At 36.5% G+C, this 21,730-nt stretch overlaps 4 protein-coding genes across 26 annotated transcripts; 2 read left to right on the top strand and 2 right to left on the bottom strand.

Annotated features, from left to right (window-relative positions):
- The first annotated feature begins 105 nt into the window (after positions 1 to 105).
- On the top strand, positions 106 to 10,659 carry LOC105690102 (AP-1 complex subunit gamma-1). Of its 21 annotated transcripts, none has more exons than XM_048651867.1 (17): positions 106 to 508; positions 1,059 to 1,517; positions 2,071 to 2,391; positions 3,286 to 3,347; positions 3,961 to 4,153; positions 4,241 to 4,387; positions 4,663 to 4,978; positions 5,162 to 5,179; positions 5,793 to 6,203; positions 6,266 to 6,496; positions 6,606 to 6,830; positions 6,960 to 7,087; positions 7,229 to 7,502; positions 7,575 to 7,842; positions 7,927 to 8,087; positions 8,148 to 8,240; positions 8,314 to 10,659. In XM_048651867.1, exons 3-17 carry the CDS (start codon positions 2,372 to 2,374, stop codon positions 8,413 to 8,415), a joined length of 2,649 nt encoding a protein of 882 aa, XP_048507824.1. In that variant the 5' UTR covers positions 106 to 508; positions 1,059 to 1,517; positions 2,071 to 2,371; the 3' UTR covers positions 8,416 to 10,659. The 21 variants fall into 21 exon arrangements, with proteins under 21 accessions (XP_048507824.1, XP_048507820.1, XP_048507829.1 ...); XM_048651863.1 differs by having other exon boundaries at positions 2,260 to 2,391; XM_048651864.1 differs by lacking the exons at positions 106 to 508; positions 1,059 to 1,517 and having other exon boundaries at positions 1,524 to 2,182; positions 2,260 to 2,391.
- Positions 10,660 to 10,867: 208 nt separating this feature from the next.
- LOC105690104 (COP9 signalosome complex subunit 5) lies at positions 10,868 to 12,901 on the bottom strand. 2 transcript variants are annotated; one of them, XM_012407648.3, is made up of 6 exons: positions 12,616 to 12,901; positions 12,450 to 12,531; positions 12,187 to 12,372; positions 11,871 to 12,105; positions 11,568 to 11,762; positions 10,868 to 11,488 (listed from the first exon to the last, which is right to left on the bottom strand). In XM_012407648.3, the coding sequence occupies exons 3-6, from the start codon at positions 12,336 to 12,338 to the stop codon at positions 11,042 to 11,044; spliced, it is 1,029 nt and encodes a 342-aa protein (XP_012263071.1). In that variant the 5' UTR covers positions 12,339 to 12,372; positions 12,450 to 12,531; positions 12,616 to 12,901; the 3' UTR covers positions 10,868 to 11,041. The 2 variants fall into 2 exon arrangements, with proteins under 2 accessions (XP_012263071.1, XP_012263072.1); XM_012407649.3 differs by having other exon boundaries at positions 12,667 to 12,744.
- A 238-nt stretch (positions 12,902 to 13,139) lies between these two features.
- Positions 13,140 to 19,332, top strand: LOC105690120. Of its 2 annotated transcripts, none has more exons than XM_012407679.3 (6): positions 13,140 to 13,765; positions 16,054 to 16,179; positions 18,417 to 18,449; positions 18,587 to 18,654; positions 18,711 to 18,914; positions 19,007 to 19,332. In XM_012407679.3, exons 1-6 carry the CDS (start codon positions 13,336 to 13,338, stop codon positions 19,127 to 19,129), a joined length of 984 nt encoding a protein of 327 aa, XP_012263102.2. In that variant the 5' UTR covers positions 13,140 to 13,335; the 3' UTR covers positions 19,130 to 19,332. The 2 variants fall into 2 exon arrangements, with proteins under 2 accessions (XP_012263102.2, XP_012263101.2); XM_012407678.3 differs by having other exon boundaries at positions 13,141 to 13,765; positions 18,408 to 18,449.
- A 113-nt stretch (positions 19,333 to 19,445) lies between these two features.
- Positions 19,446 to 21,624, bottom strand: LOC105690119 (protein CNPPD1). Its single transcript, XM_012407676.3, has 5 exons — positions 21,405 to 21,624; positions 21,228 to 21,324; positions 20,672 to 20,877; positions 20,437 to 20,565; positions 19,446 to 20,365 (listed from the first exon to the last, which is right to left on the bottom strand). The coding sequence occupies exons 1-5, from the start codon at positions 21,447 to 21,449 to the stop codon at positions 19,613 to 19,615; spliced, it is 1,230 nt and encodes a 409-aa protein (XP_012263099.2). The 5' UTR covers positions 21,450 to 21,624; the 3' UTR covers positions 19,446 to 19,612.
- Positions 21,625 to 21,730: the final 106 nt, after the last annotated feature.

Consider the following 21,730-nt stretch of genomic DNA (forward strand, 5'->3'; position numbering starts at 1 on the left):
CCCACCAATTCCTGTGTACATATCAAATGTTATGCAAAAAATCTTATCGAGTTTATTAACAAGCTTTGATAAGACGTATTCAGATTACAAGTTCCTGGCAACTAAGAAAGTTATTACACCAAAATTGGTATTCAATGAATACATGCTACCTAATTGACAGATTATAAACCTCTGTCTCTGGCATTGATATTTTTACTCTGACTCACAATTAAAAATGGATAAATAAATCCAATAGATTCCTGGCATGGCCGCCTACTCTGCGCCTACTGATAACAAGGTGTACCGCCAGATAAGAGATAAAGGCAACACCTTACTTCCAGCACTCTGTTATGTTAGTGATAAGTATCATTCTTTGTGCCGTAGCACCATAGCACATGATATACAGCCTATGAATATACAGTGGTTCATTTAAATTGCAAACTTCTGTTGTTTGGTGAGATCATTAGAACATGTGGCCATACTATGAAACAGAAGATTGGAGCGTTCTTCCTCCGGAGCTGAACAGAAGGTAATTGAACCTTTTTGAAGTTACCTACCTGATCAAAAATTATGGAGAGGTCCATTCATCACTTTAAATAATTGAAGTATCAATCAAAAGGTACAAATGCTTACTAATGTCATAATATTATATGTATGACCATCTGGTTTGAATCAATTTTGCATAATGCAAAATCGGCTACTTGCGTACTATATTACTTCATAATTCATTGCACCTAGCAGTTATCGATGAGCTGTCTGCAATGATCGCTTATTAAACATCGTTGACTCGGTGGAGATCAGTATCTTCAATAGAGATAAATGGAAGGAAAAATATGTTCCGTGGTCGGATATTTGATTTTTAGATACTTTGTCTAAGTTATATACCAACATTTAGCAACTAAGTTGTGCAATGACACCTTTCCTACTATTTGAGATAATTTAAAAATAAATATTTGTCTAAGGACGTGGTGGAAGATGAAAAAAAAGAAATTAACGACACTGATATCTGTCGGTTTTATATTGAGTTAACAGGCATTTGCGAGGGAGTGTGTAAATCCAGAAAAAATAATTTTCCCCAGTAGGTAGTAGCAGCAGCGGACAACCAACATCAATTGAGAAAACGCCGCCATCTTGTTATTCTGCATGCAATAGGTAGTTCGGTGGTCGAGTTTTGTTAAGTTGATTGGAGTTGATCGGAGGTAAAGCAAGACGAAGCAAGTGTTTGTCGTTTCGTGATTTGGTGCTTTTGTCAGCCTCTAGTGTTTAATAATGCGCTTGGATAAATTAAAGATTAATTTCTGACTGTTTTTCTTTTTTTTTCCATCCTGAAAACATAGCGGTAGGTATTAAGATATTCTAAAAGGATCGAATTAAGTGACTAGCGAATAGTCGAAAGCAGGTGCGGCATTGTTCGAGTTCGGGTGATTTTTGCTCTGCAAATTAAGAGGCCACCCGTTTCAAAGAGCTAACTAGTCGTGAGTTGTGTGAGGTGTAAAAAGTGTTGACGTGCGAGGTGCAAAGTGTTCGTGTGTTAAAAGGTGAGGCAATTCCTCCGTATTTGTCATTCTTTGATAAGTTGACTCGTTGATACGCCAGGTAAAGGTAGGTCACACAGCGGCAACTGACACGTTTCATGTGACACCGTGCATCCGGACGTTGACGACTGCCTGCCTCGCTTTTAAAAAACTTTTCGCTCAACACTACTGCAACTGGTTTACCCGTTTCATTCAACATACAAATAATTTCGACAGTTAATCACACGCAAATGCTCTATCCAGACACTCTCAAGTACACCACGTTTACATTTATTTGTATACTGTATCTCGGTCTTGTCAAAGTATCGTTACTCTTCTCCATTATCCATATCCCATACGTTCGTCTGCTAATCTGAAAATCTTTTGAGCTCAAAATATCCCTCCATCAAAGCTCCAGGGAGAACTTAAAAGCGTGATAACGAACAAAACTACCCACTGGGTTCGTTAAATTGAAAATGTACCTCTGTTGTTTAAATATTTTTTCTGTTCTAACAATATGAGTTGTTATGTAAGTAAATGATGATCTACTCACAATGATTGATTGATTTATTCTTAGATTACTGCACAGTACATGAGCACCGCAGTTGGCGAGCGTCGTGGCAAGGTTCTTGTTTCACTGACATCCCATAATTTGATATGATACAACACAATGTAACATGACATTACACGTACTTACAATTACATTGAAAATGATGTACTTGAAGGAAAAACAGCAACATAACCATGAAAATAATGTGTCTAACAGGACCAGAGCAGTACAACGGAGTAAAGTGTGTCAAGTTGGTTAACCATCTGCCGTAATCCATTTACACTAGAGCTCCTGGCTCCAAACATTCTGAGAACAGTGTTGAGAAATCATGAATGCCTCAGAACATGGGTAATTGGTGATAAATGTCTAATTTAATCTATATTCGATATATCTATATCCAATAGGACAAACTAGATATCCCAGTAGTTTAAAGCTCGCTTTAATCTGTCTAAGCTAATGAAAATCTATTACTATTTGAACTTCAAAAGATAAGTAGATCAGGATTATTGAAGTCCTATTTTTAGCACAGAGTATCGATCTTTGAAGTACAACAATCAAGGGATTCTTTTACACTTGACCCAGTGACTTTTGCAGCCTTTGTACATGTCTTTTGGATGATCTACGATATGTTACAGAATGGAACTTATAATTCATTGGTTCAATATCATCATATGGCACATGTAGTTTGTTTAATATGCGTAATCCTTATATCTAGTCATTGTTGAAATACACAGATCTCGGAATCAGTCTTATGATGAGATTTGATGAATTAATAAAATCTAATCGAAGTTCCATGTAGATCATCAAATGGATGTACTTGTTAGTAAAAGCTAGAACTGATATAGTACTTTCACATTTTATAAAATTTTCAATTATTGTTCAGAAATTTACAACATGTGCCGGCAACTGGGATATGCGCAAGCTGTTCCTAAGCCAATAGATTTAATAATACGAACTTATATTTTATATTCCAAAACTTAATAGTTACCTGTGATAATATTATAATTTGATAAATGTCATTGCGCAGCTAATTGTCAAAATTCCACTGTTATATTCCAATTTTCCTGTTAAAGATTCTGATCATATTGATATGAAGAGGTATCTTGAGATGAATTACTCTACCTTGATCAATGTACCATAATTAAAAGATTTGGTAGTAAAGGTGTCAATGCATGTCGGCGGATAATACTAAAGTGAACTAAAGATTGCGAGTGTTAAAAACAGCATGGTGTGCATTTTCAGGTTTAACCCAGCCTTCAATATGGCCTCCATAAAGCAGGCCATCAACGAAGCTGTTGAACGAGGTGGGTACCCTGGGTCGTGAAATTGCCCATGTACTAACATGTATAATACCTTCATTTTCGATCAAAACGTATGCCGTTCTTGATATTCCTTATCATTTAATAAATAAGAAATCCTATCTTTCCAATGTTCTTGAAGGTTATTCAACAAATTGATGCATTAGAGGCCAACAGCAAATAGTTCCATATCTTATTCGTGGATGTTCTGCAAATAATTCGTCCAATAGCTTTGAATGACCATGTTGAATATCTGCCGATTCCTGACTTTTTTTTCATGATCATCATTGTAAAAATCACACCATAAACATTCCGCTGCTTCAATCAATTTCATTCCTGCTTGAGACAACTTATTTCAGTTAAGATCACAAGAATATACAAGAATATTACACCTTTAGAAATCTTAGAGAAAAAATTCGAATTTACCAAACATATTCCATAGACTCATTTGGAACACTTTTTTACGCATTTGTGTCATGCTTCTTTCACAATACACACCTGATATGAGACCACGTCATAGTGAAGTGAATACTTTAATCAGGTAGTGCTTAGCTTTCCGCATTAACGCACCGCCACCAAGCTAACACAGTGCACTGATAACATATTGGTAATTTGAAAGTCTCAACAGTGAGAATGCCAGCTCCAACTCGTCTCCGTGATCTGATCAGACAAATACGAGCTGCAAGAACTGCAGCTGAGGAACGGACCGTCGTCAACAAAGAATGTGCCTACATTCGGTCTACATTTAGAGAAGAGGATAGCGTTTGGAGATGTCGCAATATTGCCAAGCTTCTTTATATTCACATGCTTGGGTCAGTACACCAAGTCCATGAGTTTCACCCTGAATTTTTCAAATCTAATTGTTTGATAATTTATTGATTTTTGGTTCAAACGCATAGATATCCGGCACACTTTGGACAGCTTGAATGTTTGAAGTTGATAGCGTCACCAAGGTTTACTGACAAACGTATTGGCTACCTTGGAGCAATGCTGTTACTTGACGAGCGACAAGATGTTCACCTCTTGATTACCAACTGCTTGAAAAAGTAAGTCCAGTATTCGAAAACAAAATTGAACTATTCTATTCATTACAGAATTGACAAAAAATATACTTAGAAGTATATAGTCAGCATAATCTCTGTCATTTGCTTATAATTTTCTCATACCATTAACATCATACTTTTTTAAGTGTGGGACGTGAAATCCGCTGGAATAGCCAGGAGATGAGATTGAATAAAATTTGAATATCCTCGTAATCTACTTTTTTTTTCATCTTAGTCACAATCGATTGAGTCAAAGTTGTATCGTATTGTTGTTGTAGTGATTTGAACAGTTCGACACAGTTTGTGATCGGACTTGCTCTATGTACTCTTGGGGCTATTGCATCTCCTGAAATGGCGAGAGATCTGGCTGCTGAAGTGGAGAGACTCATGAAATCGCCCAATGCGTACATTAGAAAAAAAGCAGCTTTATGTGCGTTTCGAATTATCAGACGAGTACCTGAGCTGATGGAAATGTTTTTGCCTGCAACTCGCAGCTTACTCACAGAAAAAAATCATGGGGTTCTTATCACCGGTGTTACTCTCATCACGGAGATGTGTGAAAACAGCATTGACACTCTGAATCACTTCAAAAAGGTGAGACACTACTACAATAAGACTTGGCAGTTTGCTAAGAACTGACTCCTGTCTTGACCTATTTTTAAGATGTATCGCATTAAGAATGTCTTGAATGTCGCGTGATATTCATGTGCCATGAGAAAATACTCCAGTATTATGATGTAGTTGGATGAACCTTAAAATGAATTTTGTTCAATTTAGGAATGCGGCCATCGAGAGGTAAACTATTTTCAGATTTACTGTGTTTTAATGTTCAGCATGGCACAGTTCTCGGTTTGCTTAATCCTTCTACATTCTTTCAATTTTATTCCACTTTTGATTATTTTGCAGTTACGGCCACGATCTCGATATTGCGTCTTCTTTTAGCTACCTAATTATAAGATTTAGTAAGATCATCCATATTTTAGGTAGTCAAAATTTTAAGTCATCGTTTTTATAATCCTTGGAATCAAAATTACAAACTTATCATATTCTCCTTGGAAATTTTTTGACATGGGAATTGTAAACTAGATAATTTTCCATAAACGTAATGAACCATTGAATAATGATTCAACCGAAGTGATAATAATACAATTGTCATATTTTTATAACTCGTCAATAAACTCAACACGTACTTCGATGGTGTCATGGCTGAGAGGATCAAATAAAAACGATGCGCATGAATAATTTCAGTCCATAAATGTTTATTTATCAACAGGGATTCTTCGAAGATTGACTGCTTTTTCAAATGTTTGTTATTTTGACGTAAAGACAAATTTGGATATCATATCTCCATATTCTGTCAATAATACCAATATCGCTACATTAAAATAACCTGAAATATGAATTGCAGATCGTTCCGAATCTCGTGCGGATCCTGAAGAATTTAATCCTGGCTGGATACTCTCCCGAACACGATGTATCTGGGGTGTCTGATCCTTTCCTTCAAGTAAAAATTCTGAGACTCCTGCGAATATTGGGTCGTAATGACGTTGACGCATCGGAGGCTATGAATGACATTTTGGCTCAAGTTGCAACTAACACAGAAACAAGCAAAAACGTTGGTAACACAATCTTGTACGAAACTGTTCTCTCAATTATGGATATCAAATCGGAAAGTGGATTGAGAGTTTTGGCAGTCAATATTCTGGGTAGATTTTTGCTGAATAATGATAAAAACATACGTTATGTGGCTTTAAATACACTCTTGAAAACTGTGTATGTCGATACCAGTGCCGTGCAGAGACATCGCTCCACGATTTTGGTGAGTTTTAAATTCCTTACACCCCTATCGCTCGTTTAATGACAAACGTGTTCCGTTCACAGGAATGTCTTAAAGACCCGGATGTATCAATAAGACGACGTGCAATGGAACTTAGTTTCGCATTAGTCAATACAAATAATATCAGGACTATGATGAAAGAGTTACTACTGTTTTTGGAACGAGCTGATCCCGAATTCAAAGCACAATGCAGCAGTAATATCGTTTTATCTGCTGAAAAATTTGCCCCTAACCAACGCTGGCATCTAGAAACTTTGTTCAAAGTTCTGGTTGCTGTGAGTTTATATATATTCATGTATAGTTTGCGGCAAAAATCAGAGGCTTCGATAGTGATCTAAAAAATATACTGTCATTATATTAGCAATGTTTTTTTATCCTTCTCAGGCTGGGAATTACGTGCGAGATGATGTCGTCGCCTGCACAATTCAGCTCATTTCCGAAGCTCAGACATCAAAACAAAATTATGCTGTTTGCGCACTCTGGCATGCTTTGGAAAGAGATACCGCTGACAAACAGCCGCTAGCTCAAGTAGCTACGTGGTGTATCGGGGAATATGGGGACTTACTTCTTTATGGGACACCAAGCGAGGATGTTGAAACTCCTGTGAATGTAAGTTTTCTACAAGTTATTTAACTTGTAGATTATCCTTGCGGAAAAAATCATAAATTATTAAAATTGTCATTGTCTAATCTCATGTCAGTGATTCCATTTGAATATTTATGCGCTTCTCATTGTCAGCTAACTGAAGACGAAGTGATCGACGTCTATCAAAGGTTACTTTGGAGCCCTCAAAATTCAGTTGTCACTAAACAGTACACTTTACTGTCATTGATGAAGCTCAGCACACGCTTCCAGCAAGGCAACGAGTAAGTATAATTACTTATCCATTTCGTTCAGGAAATTGTTCAGTCGATTTCGTCTTTGATACGCGTTGAAGAATTTATTTTTTTATTTTATTTTATTAACATATTTTTTCTTTTTTTTGCTACCAAAGTAACACGATGCAGTATGCCATCTTCATTTTACAGAAAGATTCGTCAAATAATTGATACGTTTGGAAGCAATTTACACATCGAGCTTCAGCAGCGTGGAGTTGAATTTTCACATCTTTTTCGAAAGTACGAACACTTGCGGCCTGCATTGCTCGAGAGAATGCCTCCCATGGAAACTGCTAAACCACAAGCAAACGGTATTATTGGATTAGCAAATGGAGAGCCTGAAGTCGAAGATGAAAAATCAATAATTTTGGATAATTCGCCTTCTGCTGCCCCTGCAGATTCGGTGCGTGACTATAAAGAAACTGAATTTGGTGTAATGACGACTGTTTAATTAATTTCAATTGCTTTCTTGTAGAGTGCTTTGTTAGATTTACTTGGAAGCTCGGACTTAGATGCGGAAACTCCTACAACTATCATCAATAATACCAATACCAACATCGATTCTTCACCGGTTATTAACAATAATGATCTCCTTGATCTACTGGGGGGCCTGGATTTGAGCTCACCTGTATCAGCTCCGTTACCGATTTCCCAGGTTCAACCAGCGCCACAAATTTTTAGCCCAACTAATACTGCTAATTTCCTCGTCGATGGCCTTCTTAATTCGTCTCCAGTTCAAAATGGTTAGTATGAATGTTCAAAAATGCCGAACTACTTTTGAGACGTTATCACATAAGTTATAATATAGTACTATAAACCTATTTCAGAAATCCCAAATTTAGTTGCCTTTGACAAATTGGGCCTGAAAATAGTTTTCAAATTAGAGCGACCACCGGACACTCCAGACTTATTGGTAATTAATATGGTGGCTCAGAATGTTGGATCTGTGCAATTGACCGAATTTTTATTCCAAGCTGCAGTTCCCAAGGTAAAAATTCTCATGATCCAATGATCTAGAAGATTTAATTAATTCCCGAAACTTTTGCAGACATTCCAACTACAAATGCTGTCGCCTTCGAGCACTGTAATCCCCCCATTGGGACAGGTAACTCAAGTTCTGAAAGTAACGAACATCAACAAAGTAAGTCCTACTCTACGTATTTACGTTATTTTGAAAATTTTTCATTTAAAACGGTCATCCGATAATGTAATAGGCATCGCTGAGAATGAGGTTGCGTATATCTTACACTGGAGAATCAGGCCCTGTTTTGGAACAAGCGGAGGTAAACAACTTCCCACCTCTGGCATGGCAGTGACAGCACACGATTCACAAACCACTTGTATATATGTCTGCCTAATTATCCAAGTCTGATCCGACCGAAGTCACTCTGATGATCGCCTTTCAATCAAACATGAAAAAAAGCCTAGAAAAGACTTGGGATCTTATATGTAAGAAGAAAAAAAGTTACAGATATAGAGAAAAAAAAGGAACCACTTATATTTTTCAATTCAGTTATTCAATGGCAAGATATGTCTGAGATGTGATACGAGTGAACTAATAACAAGAAACCTGTAAATAACAGGTAACTAATTTTTGTAACAAATTTAGAAATCGTTCTCAAAATCGGTTGCTGACTCGTATCTCAGAACTGCTGTCTATGTTTTATAAAACATTAGATGCACTTTGAATGAGGAATCACCTGTAAGATGCTGTAAGGTTATATTACTGCGATACCGTGTTTATTCCCTTATGAATCGCAAGCAATATAATTAGTTGTTGATGTTATAAACACAGTTTTATTTTGTCTGTTCACGTACACCATGTTTGCAATTAAAGACAGTGAACAGCAATTGTTTTAAATAATCAATCAAACAATGAAAAAATGAACTTGTTGAACTTGTTGCTAACAGTAAGGGAATAATGATGGTAAAACATTTTTAGAAAACTACATAGTAATGTTTGTGGAAAAGAGCAGATTTGAATGCAGGTGAAGGGTGCTTGTTTTCTATTCAAACAAAAACAAAAAGAAAAACAATCTTGCTACTCTAATGACCACCCACAACATTAAGTCTAAATAATCCCTCCGCCCAAATTACATCCCCCCCTCCCTCCCTTATCGGTATTATCGTGCTTTTTTGTGTTTGTAATAAATGAACTCAATTACTTTGTACATATTAGATAGAAATTATCATGCAAATGTGGCTACGTTAATAAGTGAGACACTACATAGATTTGGGATCTCTTTGTTGTATGTATACATACGATAATTATAAGAGGGAATTATTGGTACAGTTGTTTTTGATATTTATGTATTATGGCTATCAGGTTATCTTCTGTAACAGGATTCAATGGGATTCTACCTGCGACGGCGACTAGCGTAGCGTTTATACATTTTCAGTATCAATAAAAACTTGATAGCAGTGGGGGGCTGATGACTGACTAACAACGTATCTGCTACATGTCGCATATCCCTAATTGGTAGATGCACCTTGGCGTGGCACTAGCGCGCAACAAAATTTCTACTGTATAAATTTAAAATTAATAGTGCGTACTTAAAAATAGTAATACGATTCGTCGTGTCAGTTCTATGCATCATGCTTATTGTGGTGTAAATGTTGAAAAATAATGTTTATTTGTTACCATTTTTGCACCGCTCAGTTTCATGCTTATACACCATCATAATTAACTTCCGTTGAATCATATTGTGTTCATGACATAAAATTACTTGTGTGGCGGTTACGTTGGGTGAAAATGTGTAAATACATTGGGTTTTATTTTTTTTTTTTTAATTCTTGATCCTGTGATGAAATTAAATCTGTTTCCGAATAGTGTTATGAATTACATAAAACTTACAGTATGTGAACTCTGTACATCATGCGCTTCTTGAGATGGTAGCAGGGATATAAAGGAAGTGTGAATGACCGAGCAAACGAGAGGGAAAACAAGGAGTATGAAAAATCAGAGGTATGCCCATATTAATTCAATTCAATTATATCTGAAGTTGTGACTGACAGCGCCTAATCGATTTTATACCCTTGGTCAGAATTTGTCATTAGCGGCTTTTATTGGTACAAACATCTGCTTAAAACTTGTGTTTAACATTTGAGGCATTATTGTACTTAACTATGACAGCAAATTAATATTATTGCTTGAAATTGAACGTTCGTAGGTCCAAAAGCAAACTTTGACTGTAGTACTGAAATGGGGGAAGCAGGAAGTCTGCTTTACTTAGCTTTTCTCAATCATATTTTTCTTCCTCAGTGCATCGTTGTATGTTTTTTGACCGAATGAATGTACGATCTCTGAAAGGTAGATCAAATGAGTTTGAATGCAAGATTAAATCGATGAAGAAGTCTCGGCCCTCCAAAGGGATGAACCCTGCCTACTTGTTCTCAATATTATTTTAGATTAATGAACACAGTATAAATGTATACATATAGGTGTATATATTTATATCTATATTTATCAGTTATGATAATGAAATAATGATAAAGATGCTGTACATACTTTTTAGTGAGTTAAGGTGTGAAAATAAAAGGTATTTTTATTCCACGATAAATCCTACTTACTTTGTTTAGAGCATTGACATGCTGCGATTATTTGCAACAAATGATGAAACAGCCACAAATGCTTGCAAGCTCAACACCATCTTCGTGTGACGAACCAGGTGATGGTATCTCAACTATATATGTATAGATTTTCAATCATGTTGAAAACACAAATCGTACAGATTGTTGAGACGTTTGATTGTAAACCACTTCAACAAATACTTCTGAGAATTCATTTTATTATCATTCAATGGCCTAACATTTCACATAGTTGTACAATCACAACAAAATCTGTTGTTGCAAATGTAATCGTTTTGACCTTACTCTATAGTTGGTGAAAATGACACGGTCATTTTGTTAATTCGAAATTTTCGGTCTGAAAGAGATGTGAATTTAAGAACTGTTGCTTGGAGTTCCAACTTGGTTGAATAGTCTATCTTTGATAACTTGCGCCATAAGACCATGTATGACCTCGATTGTAGTCTTACAGCTGTCTCTGGTAGCCTTTACCAGTTTATCCTCAGTTCGGCGATCATGAGGGTCTGTCCCTCCCAATAAAAACCCACCCCGCCCCAACGCAACTTCTGATTGCTCTAACTTGTCGGAAAGGTCGAATATTTGTCCTGTTGTATAGTCGGCGTTAGTTAACAAACTAGATGAACTCAATGTATTCACCCAGTATTTATTCCAAAGAGAGTCCAATAATCTACGATCGAGCGAAGATTTGAAATAAGTCACTTCCAAAGAATAGTACTGTTTACAATGCACACCAAAGTCCTCAATTTTATTAAGGGGAATAGTTTGGTACTCGGATGGCTCTTCGTTGGCAGGTTTATAGCCCTAAGAATGGAATATCGTTATAATCATGGGTATCGTAAGACCGGTTTCATTATCATAGCATTAAATTTCATTCACTGACCTTGGGGTATGTTCTGAAGGCGCCTAAGCATACTTTTCCAGCTGAAATGGTCCTTACAGGGTCGATCACAATGGCGACAAAGGGTTCTTGGAAATTTTGATTAAGCATCTGTGTAGATACATCGATACCCGATAGCCAGCATCCATATCCAGGGTGACTATGATACCAACCAATAGCATTCTCATGTCGAGCTACCTGAATCAAGTATTTACCTTCACTTTTCCAAGACTTTGTGTCGTCTTTTCCTTATCACTATCGTCAACCGTTTTTCAATTTCAGAGAATAACTTAAGTTCATTGATACCTGCTTGGCTGCCTCGATATACGCAGTCATATATTCGTATGCCTGAGCCTGGGCATTGACACGAGTTTCGGTGCCTTCGACAGGGAGGGCAAATGAATCCATGACAAGCATCGTGTTAGCTGTAACCTTTCCTAAGAGTAGTCCCATAACTTCTAAGGTACCTCCAGATCTTGCGTGCATGACCATCTTTAGCAAAGCTAATGCTGATATTTTAATATCCTTGAAAAAATGGGGGCTGCAAAAATAAAGGGAGTATAAAAATAGTGCCAGAAATATCATTCAATTTTCAAAGATGAGGCTAGCTAAATTCCCTCACTCTTTTTCCCAAGGTTTGGCCGCTAAAATATCAAGTTGTTCTTGACGATCATATCTATATATTTCGTCAACCGTGCTTATGGTTTCTATATTGTTGGACATTTCCCATGTCTTCTGAGCCGTTGTGTTCTGATCTGTCGAGGTGCTAGCCATCTTCCAAACAACGATTTCTTGTTTCTTTTTCAAACTAAAAAGCAAAAAAAAAAAAAAGAAATTAAAAAAAAAATGCAAACTGGGTACATGGTACGCGAATAAAAACCTTACCAAAGGATATAATTGGCAACAATGAACAAAACTCCACAGAGAATTATCGGAAACGCATCGACCAAAAATTTACTGCAACTGCCTGGAATTAACAAGTTCAAACTATAGAGAAAACGCTTCAGCACGCTTTAAACGGATCATCAATAATCTAAATTATCCAACGAACCGAAAAACGATAGTATTTCAATGCAGTTTGACAGTCGTAAATAGAGCTAACCTAAAAAAGTAAAGATCCGTCCAACTTTCTTCCGATCAACGAGATAACTGCATGATTTAGTATAGTCGTGACGCCGGTAGTAAGCGCTGGTGTAAAATGATGCTCCAATCGAATGCAGATGGTTTTTTTCTTTTTCAATTAATCGTTTATATTTGAAATTAGATATTTAATTCTTTCGTAAGAATTCAATAATCAAAATAACTGATTTCGATCCGAACTCCTTTGAGAAAACTTGCTCTATGTGGTTGTTTATTTAATCATAACTTTTCATTGTGACTTTTCTTCAATGATCTACGGATGTTCGATCACTATGATACACGGAGACCAAAATTTAATTGATAATATCTATGTATACCTAGAGTATGTCTAATATATTTCGCTCGTATCCGTTGCAAGAAATTATTAAATTGGATTGTAGGTTGAGATGAAAAAGTGGGGAAACTAGTCGTACTTAAAAAGCCGGCAGGGAGCGTAGATTTCAGTGTGAGTAATAGCCGACTGTGACCTGCGACTTCGATATTCAGTTTGCTCGCGTAAGCCGGCGAGTGCGCGTCGTGCAGATTTAGCGAGTTCGCTCTTTCATTCGATTCATTCAAAAAAAAAAAAACGAGAACGAACATTCGATCAAAATATAAAATCCAGGAATCCCGTCGCTTAGCTCAGGGAAAAATGTGTACGCCGGTGTCGTCAGCTTTGTGCTTTGTGAAGTCGGCACCGAGCAATATCGTCCGATCAACATCAAAAAAGTTATCTAGATACAATATTCTTCACCTGCATCAGTTACAGCAACAGCATAATTCGCTCCATACAACCGCAATAAAGGGTTGTTGTGACGGTGCATTGCTCTCGCGTTGCACTCACAAAACTTCAAAATGTTTTATTATCGCTACGTCACAGGGGTCAACAGACCTGCGATTACGGGCATCTATGACCACAGGAATTCCCCCTGCTGCACCCGTTGAGTCCTATGGGACCCCGGCTACTTTATCTAAACAGCAGGCGAGGGATCTGGCCGTTCGTTTAACGCCAGAGGAACGGGACGTTCTTATATCTGCTCTACAGGAAACACAGTCGCAAAAAGTAAAAGCGGAGTACGAAGGTATTTCATTGATATAACACGGATGATATAAACTCGTTTGTTTAAAGTTCCCATCGTCAACGTGACAAAATATTCTCTGCTTTCCACTTTGAATTTAAAAAACAATTCAAATCAGCCCGGCAAACATGTGTTCATCAATTCTGCACCGTGTTACACTATTTTGACAAAATTCAAATGAAAAATTGGAGAGTTTTGTATCCCATATTTTGATGTTTTAACGTTATCATGAACTTTAAGCGGTATTGTAGGTTTATATCATTTTACAACGGACTAACAGCGACCCGAATTTTAAGATTTGCAGCGTTTTAAATTTAAAAAAAAAAAAGAAAAGAAAACTCCAAAACCAGTATGAAGTCTAGAGTTCTATGGGTGATAGAAATTGAGCATCAGCTCTGTAATCCGATCACAACGGATAAAAATTGGGCCTCATTTCTGTGCAGATAAGATATTCTAGCTTTTAAGGGGTTGCATAGCAATGAGATATTAAAATAGGTGATCCCTGCGGTAGTTTTGTGACGTCACTTGCGCGTCATCGACTGTTCCCGCGCAAGTGTGGAACGTTTTATTAATTTTATCTGACTAACATAAGCAGACAGCGTAATCGATGGCGTCATTCCGAAACCGGATAATATAAATACTGCCCTCGTTTTGAATCTACAGATTTTAAAGGTAGAAAATACCGAGGAAAATGCCCAATAGCCATTACCCTATCAATATGTAATATCTGTAATACTTTCACCTACAATACATAAATATTTCATTTATATTTTATGTGAAGATGTGACAAATTCGGAAGTTCCGCTATTCGCTGTATCTCAGATTAATATTATTTGTAAAGCGTTCTCGTATACTCGTATTACAATACAATCTTCGCAATAGATAAGAAAGTAATTTAAATACGATAAAAAATGAGAAATTTTTTTATAGTTTTGTATTTCAACACGTACGTACGTACACCTGAATGAGTAGCAACGACTGCGCACTTCACGATAATTTATAATGCTTACAATTATAAGATCCCTCACTGTTCAACCTTGACATTCTTTCCGATTCCAAGACAAACCTTGAAAAAACTAACGTGCGATCCAATCTCTATGGGTAAGACCAAAATGGATTAGTAATCATATTTATTTACTACGAACGTGTCAACTAATAATTTATGATGATTGTCACGCAGACCTTAAATATAATCTCAATAAAATTCTATCGATACGTGACCCGATTGAATTTTTGATAAAGTAATTCACTTATTACGGCAGGTCTTTTTTGCTATATATTTTCTAATTTCATTGAATTTTTACATAAATAAAGATTTTACATTCTGATTTATAGCACCTGGTTATACGTATATCTATATAATACAATGATTAACTTTTTCAGAGCCTTGGGCATGATTTTATTCAAGATTTCGGGGTTCAATTTTACCTTTTCACACCCTCACGTTCTGATATATTATACATACGTGAACGTGAATTCTTTTTTATATCACTCAGCATGGTACTGAAAAAGAGAAGACTTTTTTGGCGCCACTATTCAAGTATACTAGCTTGGGTATACCTATGTATATTTTTACGGGGAACGTGAGATTGACCGAGTTCAGTACGTGCGAGCGAACAGCCACGTTAAATATTTATAAGAGGAGAATGATCGGCGTTAGTAGGTTTTACCTTCCACCGTAAAAAGGATGCTCGTATGCGGAGTACACAGAATAATCGAATTACAAATTGTTTTTTTTTTATTTCTATTCGTTGTTTTTCTTTTACTTATCTGCAGTATCTGGTAGACAAATAGGGCAATCTTTTTGATGAAATTTTAACTCAATTATCCAATTTTACTGAATGTTAATTCACTAGATGTACGTACGTACGTACGTACGTATGTACATACGTAGAATACGGCCATTTTAGAGCGCTGTGGGTAAGGAGTAAAATAGTCGATAGACTGAAATAATGAAAAATACATAAACAAACCCATATCGTCCTATGCTATGATTAGAATCATGAATAGTCATTTATTTTATCTACCTCTGTTCTATTTGCATCAATACTTTGAATTGCCCTATCCGTGGCGACTATCTGATAGCCTCACGCTGATAAAAATTTCAATCGAACGATGGAAATTATGTGGCAAATTTTTGTTTGAGCAATACTTCATTTGTGAACAAAAAAAATCATCCCACATAGGTGAACAAATCATTTATTTCTTATTTAAATGTTGAGATTTTTTTTGTTCATTTATTTTTTTTTTACTGCGATGCAATGACGTTGATTAGGATGGTGGTGATGCAGGTCAGCTGGCGGCGTTTCGTTGGAGGAGCAAATTTGGAAGACCAAGTCGAGTACCGAGTCTTGGAGATGTGGATCCCACGGGAACTTACTGTGCGGTGCCAGAGGATTGGTTGCTTCGAAAGTATGGTACGCGCATGACGAGATGGGAACATTTTTCCTATATGTATACTGATTTATGGGAGCCCAGCGAAAACCTGGAAAATCAAATGTCGATACCAAAATTTACGACCTGTATACATTTCCTGTATACAGTACCTGTATGTATTTCGCATATGTATAGGCTCGATCGTTTTACACAATTAAAATCAACCCAGGACACGTCAGGTCAGGCATATTTTGTCGCCGGATGACAACATGACGCTAATAATTATCGGGTATCCAAATTTTGTAAAACAAACATCAACCTATGCTTAATCCTCATACCTAATAATCCATTGGTGGCAAGTACACTTTGGCTGAAAATTTGCATTCATCAAATTGAGTCTCTTTTTTCTTGTTCTATAGATCTAATTATATTATACATATGGGTTCCCCTTAGTATGCTTGGTTTTGATATGTTTAGTTTTTCCATACATTAAAATTTACGAGATGGAGAAAAAATCCAATGGAAATCGTTAAACAAATAAATCCCAGTAAGTTTTTCAGATTTTTGGAGTTACGTAGTTCTCGAAATTTTATATCAAAAATTATTTCCCACCTCATGTCTTGAATCATTTGTAGTATACAATGTTGAATAATCGTTCGGTAATTTATTTTTCATTTATTTATTTACTGTGAATTTGTTTAATGCTTTGTACGAACATTTTCACAAGTTAAATTCCACCTGAATTATCAACTTCTCCATAGTTTACGGTTTCATACTAAATTCCCCTAGTGGGACGTAGGGGTTACATGGAGTACATGGTATTTAATTAACAGACTGCGGTATAACGAGCGATTATCATGTAGCACAGGGGTTTGTAAAGTTTCGTTTAATCAAATTGTACAGAATTAAATTAATGAGTATTCATACGTTATTAATAAGTGTTACGTTATTCTAGTCTGACGATAATAGCGGTCGAAGTAGTATACCTATGTATAAATTTACCAAAACGAGGTATAGTAAATTATTGAATTTCACACATCAGAAAAAAGTGACTCGTCAAAATTCAACAACGTTAATACTCGTATGTACTCATTTTTTTGTCTTTCTCATTATATGTTTATAGTGGATTTTCAACAAACGAAAGCATCGAGTAAGATAATATGTGACCAGCTAAATATGCATGCGGAACAGGGTGGTAGATACCAAGACAATATTTGAATGATTTTCAATGTTTTTTTAGACGATAGATTTTTTATGGACTTCTATCAGACATTCTACGAAAAAATACTGTCACTAATACTATGCAGGTAAAGTGCAAGTACAATCATTGGTAGTTAACTTTCTACATTCCCGCAATATATCTGCGCACCGTTGAAACGGCCATCATTCAATCAATTATTCTCACTAGTTATTTTTAAGCTGGGCTCTTCACTACAGTGAAATTTATACGATCCTATTGTACCGTAACTGTTGTCTATTCCATTTCAAACCAACCTGTTTTTTTTTTTGTTGCTTGCATACACTTTCGTGGGATTTAAATAATTATGTAAGTTTTCAAATTTTTTCAAACTATCAACTTATACCACATGGACGACTGTCTTGCATGAACAATAAATGCTTTATAACTGCATAAAAAAAAACTAAACGCACATTTTCTACAGAGTTCTGTAAAATTCGCTCGATCTCATCCACAATTATTATTAGACCACCCACAACATCGTCTTGTATCAAAACTATACCCATTTCAACGGGGTTATCATATCACAGCACCGGAATGTTGTATGCTACTTGTTAATACTATTCAACCGTGATTCGCTTCCGTTCGTCCCTCCCTGGCCTCTTTTTTTCCTCCGCGAGAAACTAGCTATGCGAATATTTACATTTGAAAATAATTAATCTAGTTTGTAGATTACGGTATCAGAGTCTGTTGACAAGTTTCGTAATTGCATTGACGTATGTCAATAAAATATTTAAATATCAATATCGAATCTATGAGACATCCGCACATATGACTTTTTTTATTTTATTTCTCTGGCCGTTACTGCATTCGGTAATTTTTCACGTATTTGATTTGAAATATCAATCGTTATCACGAAATTATTATCGGCGAGTAATTTAACTGCACTTTGTGTTCGCATGCGATAATTACTGCCCCTCTAATTAGTATTTAATGATTCGAAAATACGAAGGACGGTTTATATTCAGAGAAAACATATTTGAAAAAAAACTGAACAATGTGAATTATTTTTAATTCTATTTTCTATTGCAGCTGCCACAGTCCCACAACCTACCAGGCACGATTTATTTCGAGGTAATTAACATTATTTGCTTCATTTAAATTTTAAGTATCGCATTTTTTAATCAGTTCAAATTTTTCATAATTTCGATTTGACATTGAACATGACGATACAATTGCGAACTGGTGATATCTGTTGGAATTTCTTTCAGTATCGCTCACTAATGCAATTCCATTCGTTGGATTCGGTTTTCTTGACAACTTCTTCATGATCATCGCTGTACGTATTAGATTTGTATTTGTATCTATTTCCTATCTGTAATGTAAAAATTACAGGGTGATCAAATTGAAACCTCGCTCGGCGCCGTCATAGCCTTGTCCACGATGGCAGCTGCTGCATTTGGAAATACAATTTCTGATATACTTGGAATTGGTTCAGCATTTTACGTTGAACGACTTGTCCAGAAAATCGGCTTTAAAGCTCCAAAGTTGACTCCAATTCAATTGGATCTGCCAAAGTCTAGGAGAGCAGCTAATCTGGTAAGTGGTTTCCGAGAGATAGCTCAATTTGTTTTTTTTTTCTACTTGCGATCGACTGAATTTCGATTTCACTAAACATATCCAAATTTCAGGGACGTGTCCTCGGAGTGACGATCGGCTGCCTGTTGGGAATGACTCCTTTACTTATTCTCCATAAAGGAGGTAAAGATAAAGAGGGCCAAGGCGCGGAAGAACCAGTGAAAACCAGTGATTAGTAAAATTGATGAAGTTTTTGCCGTTGCAACAATCTTCTTTGTACAAATCCGGAACGGTTAAGAGATAGCCAGATTTTAATAATTATTTATGAATTGTAATATATTATTGCAAGTTTAAATTGCATAGATTCTCCTAACGTAACATGTATTTAATGTGTGTATTTGTGTATATAGCTAGAGACAAATGAAACGATGCAAAAAGATTTTTGGCACGATTTCATTTCATGACTTATTGGTTGGTTGTAAGCAGATCTTCAGTTCTGTAAAATTGCTTAAATGGAATCTGTGGGTATGGAGCAGAGACTACTCGATAACGTTTAGATCAGGTGATCATTAATTTATTGTAGAAAATTACTTTGCGGATTAGTATTGTAATTTCGAGTTACATGGTGGGAGTTAGTACAAAAAAATATACTCGACATATTTTCTATCAATAATTATACTTAATATGTGAACTTGTAACTTTCGGACAATTTTTTTTCATTAATGTCTATGTCCGAGCGATATTTTTGCAATGTAGCCCGCGTAGCGTCTCCAATTGTGCGTTGGAAATTCTAGATCGAGGCTCAACGTTTCTTTCCAATTAATTTCCATAATTTCATGCCGATCGTTTTTACCGAGTGAGCCGATATCGAATACTGATTTTGTGTTGGTGATGAAAGTTCCTGGCTGGTCCTGCATATTGCGTTCTATAGTAGGGCGATACTCTGATTCCAGTCCCGAATATTCTGGAAGCCATGTCATCAGAGAACTAAGCCACCACTCCCACACTGCGCCACCATTTGTACCATTCCTAATATCCATTTCTTCATAATCAGAATCGTACGACTGATTACAGCTTAGAGCAGCCAAAAGGATTCGAGTCGCAATAACGTCGTTGACAGAAGCCATCTCGTTGGAAACAGATTCAGTGGCTGGTACAACTTGATTGGTATTTAAAGTGTTGTTTGACGATATGGGAGATTGTCTAGGTGCTAGTGATGTGCCAGGTAGTTGACTAGCTACTAGAGCAGATCCAAGTAGCGTGGCTACCCCCGCGGCATAAGTTGCAAGGCAAATTGAGGAGACACTGACCACTGCTTGAATGACCGCTGCCAGTTGTATTGAGTCCATGAGAAAGCTGAGGTCTGTATAAGAAAACCAGCCGCGCTTTCGGCCTTCTTTGTAAGCTATGTCTCTTTCCAGTTTCTGCAAACGGTCCCAAAAGTCATTGTTGCAAACAAAAATGGTCCAATCCTATAGAGTGAAAAAACAGGTTAGATTATGAGTCGAAGATAAAATTTTATCAGCTAAGTCAAAGAACTTACAATTGCGATGAGAAAATCTTTTTCTAAATTATTTACTTCAGGTAACGTCAAGCCTGCAGACTCAGCCCATTCGGTGTTGAATACTTCATCTTCTTCTCCATCGTCGTGTAGAAATTTGCTGGCAACCATCTGAAAAGACAGTGATTAACGTTAACTAGATTCAAATGAGAGTTGTCAATGGATGCAATTCAGTTGAGTTTGTAATTAGCCAAAAATAGATTAGAATTTTACTAACTAGGGAGATAAGAAATAGCTCAGAAGGTGCAACACGCTGGAGATACTCTGGATTACAGTCTTTAAGGCGTTCCAAGTACAGCAAAGCCAGAACAAGAGAACAAGGAGACACGCAAGCGTTGCGAGATATGCGGCCTGCTTCTTCTACATCAAGACGTTCCAATGTTCGACCACTTCTTACTTCGGTAAAGAGTTCTGCAGCTAATTCTAAATTGGATAAAAATAATTTTTAAACTAGTCATTGCTGTTTCAGATGATGCGTCATTTTGAACTGGGTGAAAAATGAAAAAACGAGAATTCGAATTTGGATTATTCTGGGTTACGTTGTTAGAAATATATGACAAGAGATAACAGGTTTAGCAAAATTTGCAGTAGGTGCGTACATAGAGAATGCTGTTTGAACAACACTGCAATCAATATCGTAACGTCACAAGGGTATGTTATGTCGCACAAGTGGATCAAAACATATGTCAATGATTTTTATTTTAGATCGCCTTGTTAGATTGTTATTGATATTCTACATGCGATGCATTGTACAAAAATTTGATGGTACTAACCTGTCACAGGCAGACTTAGACGGTCGGTCATAGGCAATTTGGAATAGTAAAGCGATTTCGTTATTCGACTCAGGAATTCATCGTGGTCGCCCATAGTCTGTGATAATTAAAAGTTTCGATGAACACGGTGAAGATGTTTTCAAGCACAGGTAAGTTTCTGTTGAACAGATGGCTTACCTTCAACTTAGCAGATGATTTTCTTCGCTTTGAGATATTAGTCATGATTGTTTGGAGTCTTCAATTGTAGCGCTGAAAAAATCTTCTCAATGTTTTAGCTAACACGATGCTGAGTGAGCCGAATAACGAAATGCTTGAAAGTAAAAAAAAAAGCACCACTCAGCACCGAAAGGTGAACTAGAAAACTAAACGTGAATGATACAGCGTAGGTTACAATGAGCCACTTCAAAATTCTACTGGGTCCAGCTAGTCGCGCACGCTATTTGAGCGCACAAGTATTCGATTAGCCGTTTCTCTTGGTTCCAAAATTTGATTGGATACAATCC

Source organism: Athalia rosae, chromosome 3 (assembly GCF_917208135.1).
Source record: "Athalia rosae chromosome 3, iyAthRosa1.1, whole genome shotgun sequence".
NCBI classification, from domain to species: domain Eukaryota; kingdom Metazoa; phylum Arthropoda; class Insecta; order Hymenoptera; family Athaliidae; genus Athalia; species Athalia rosae.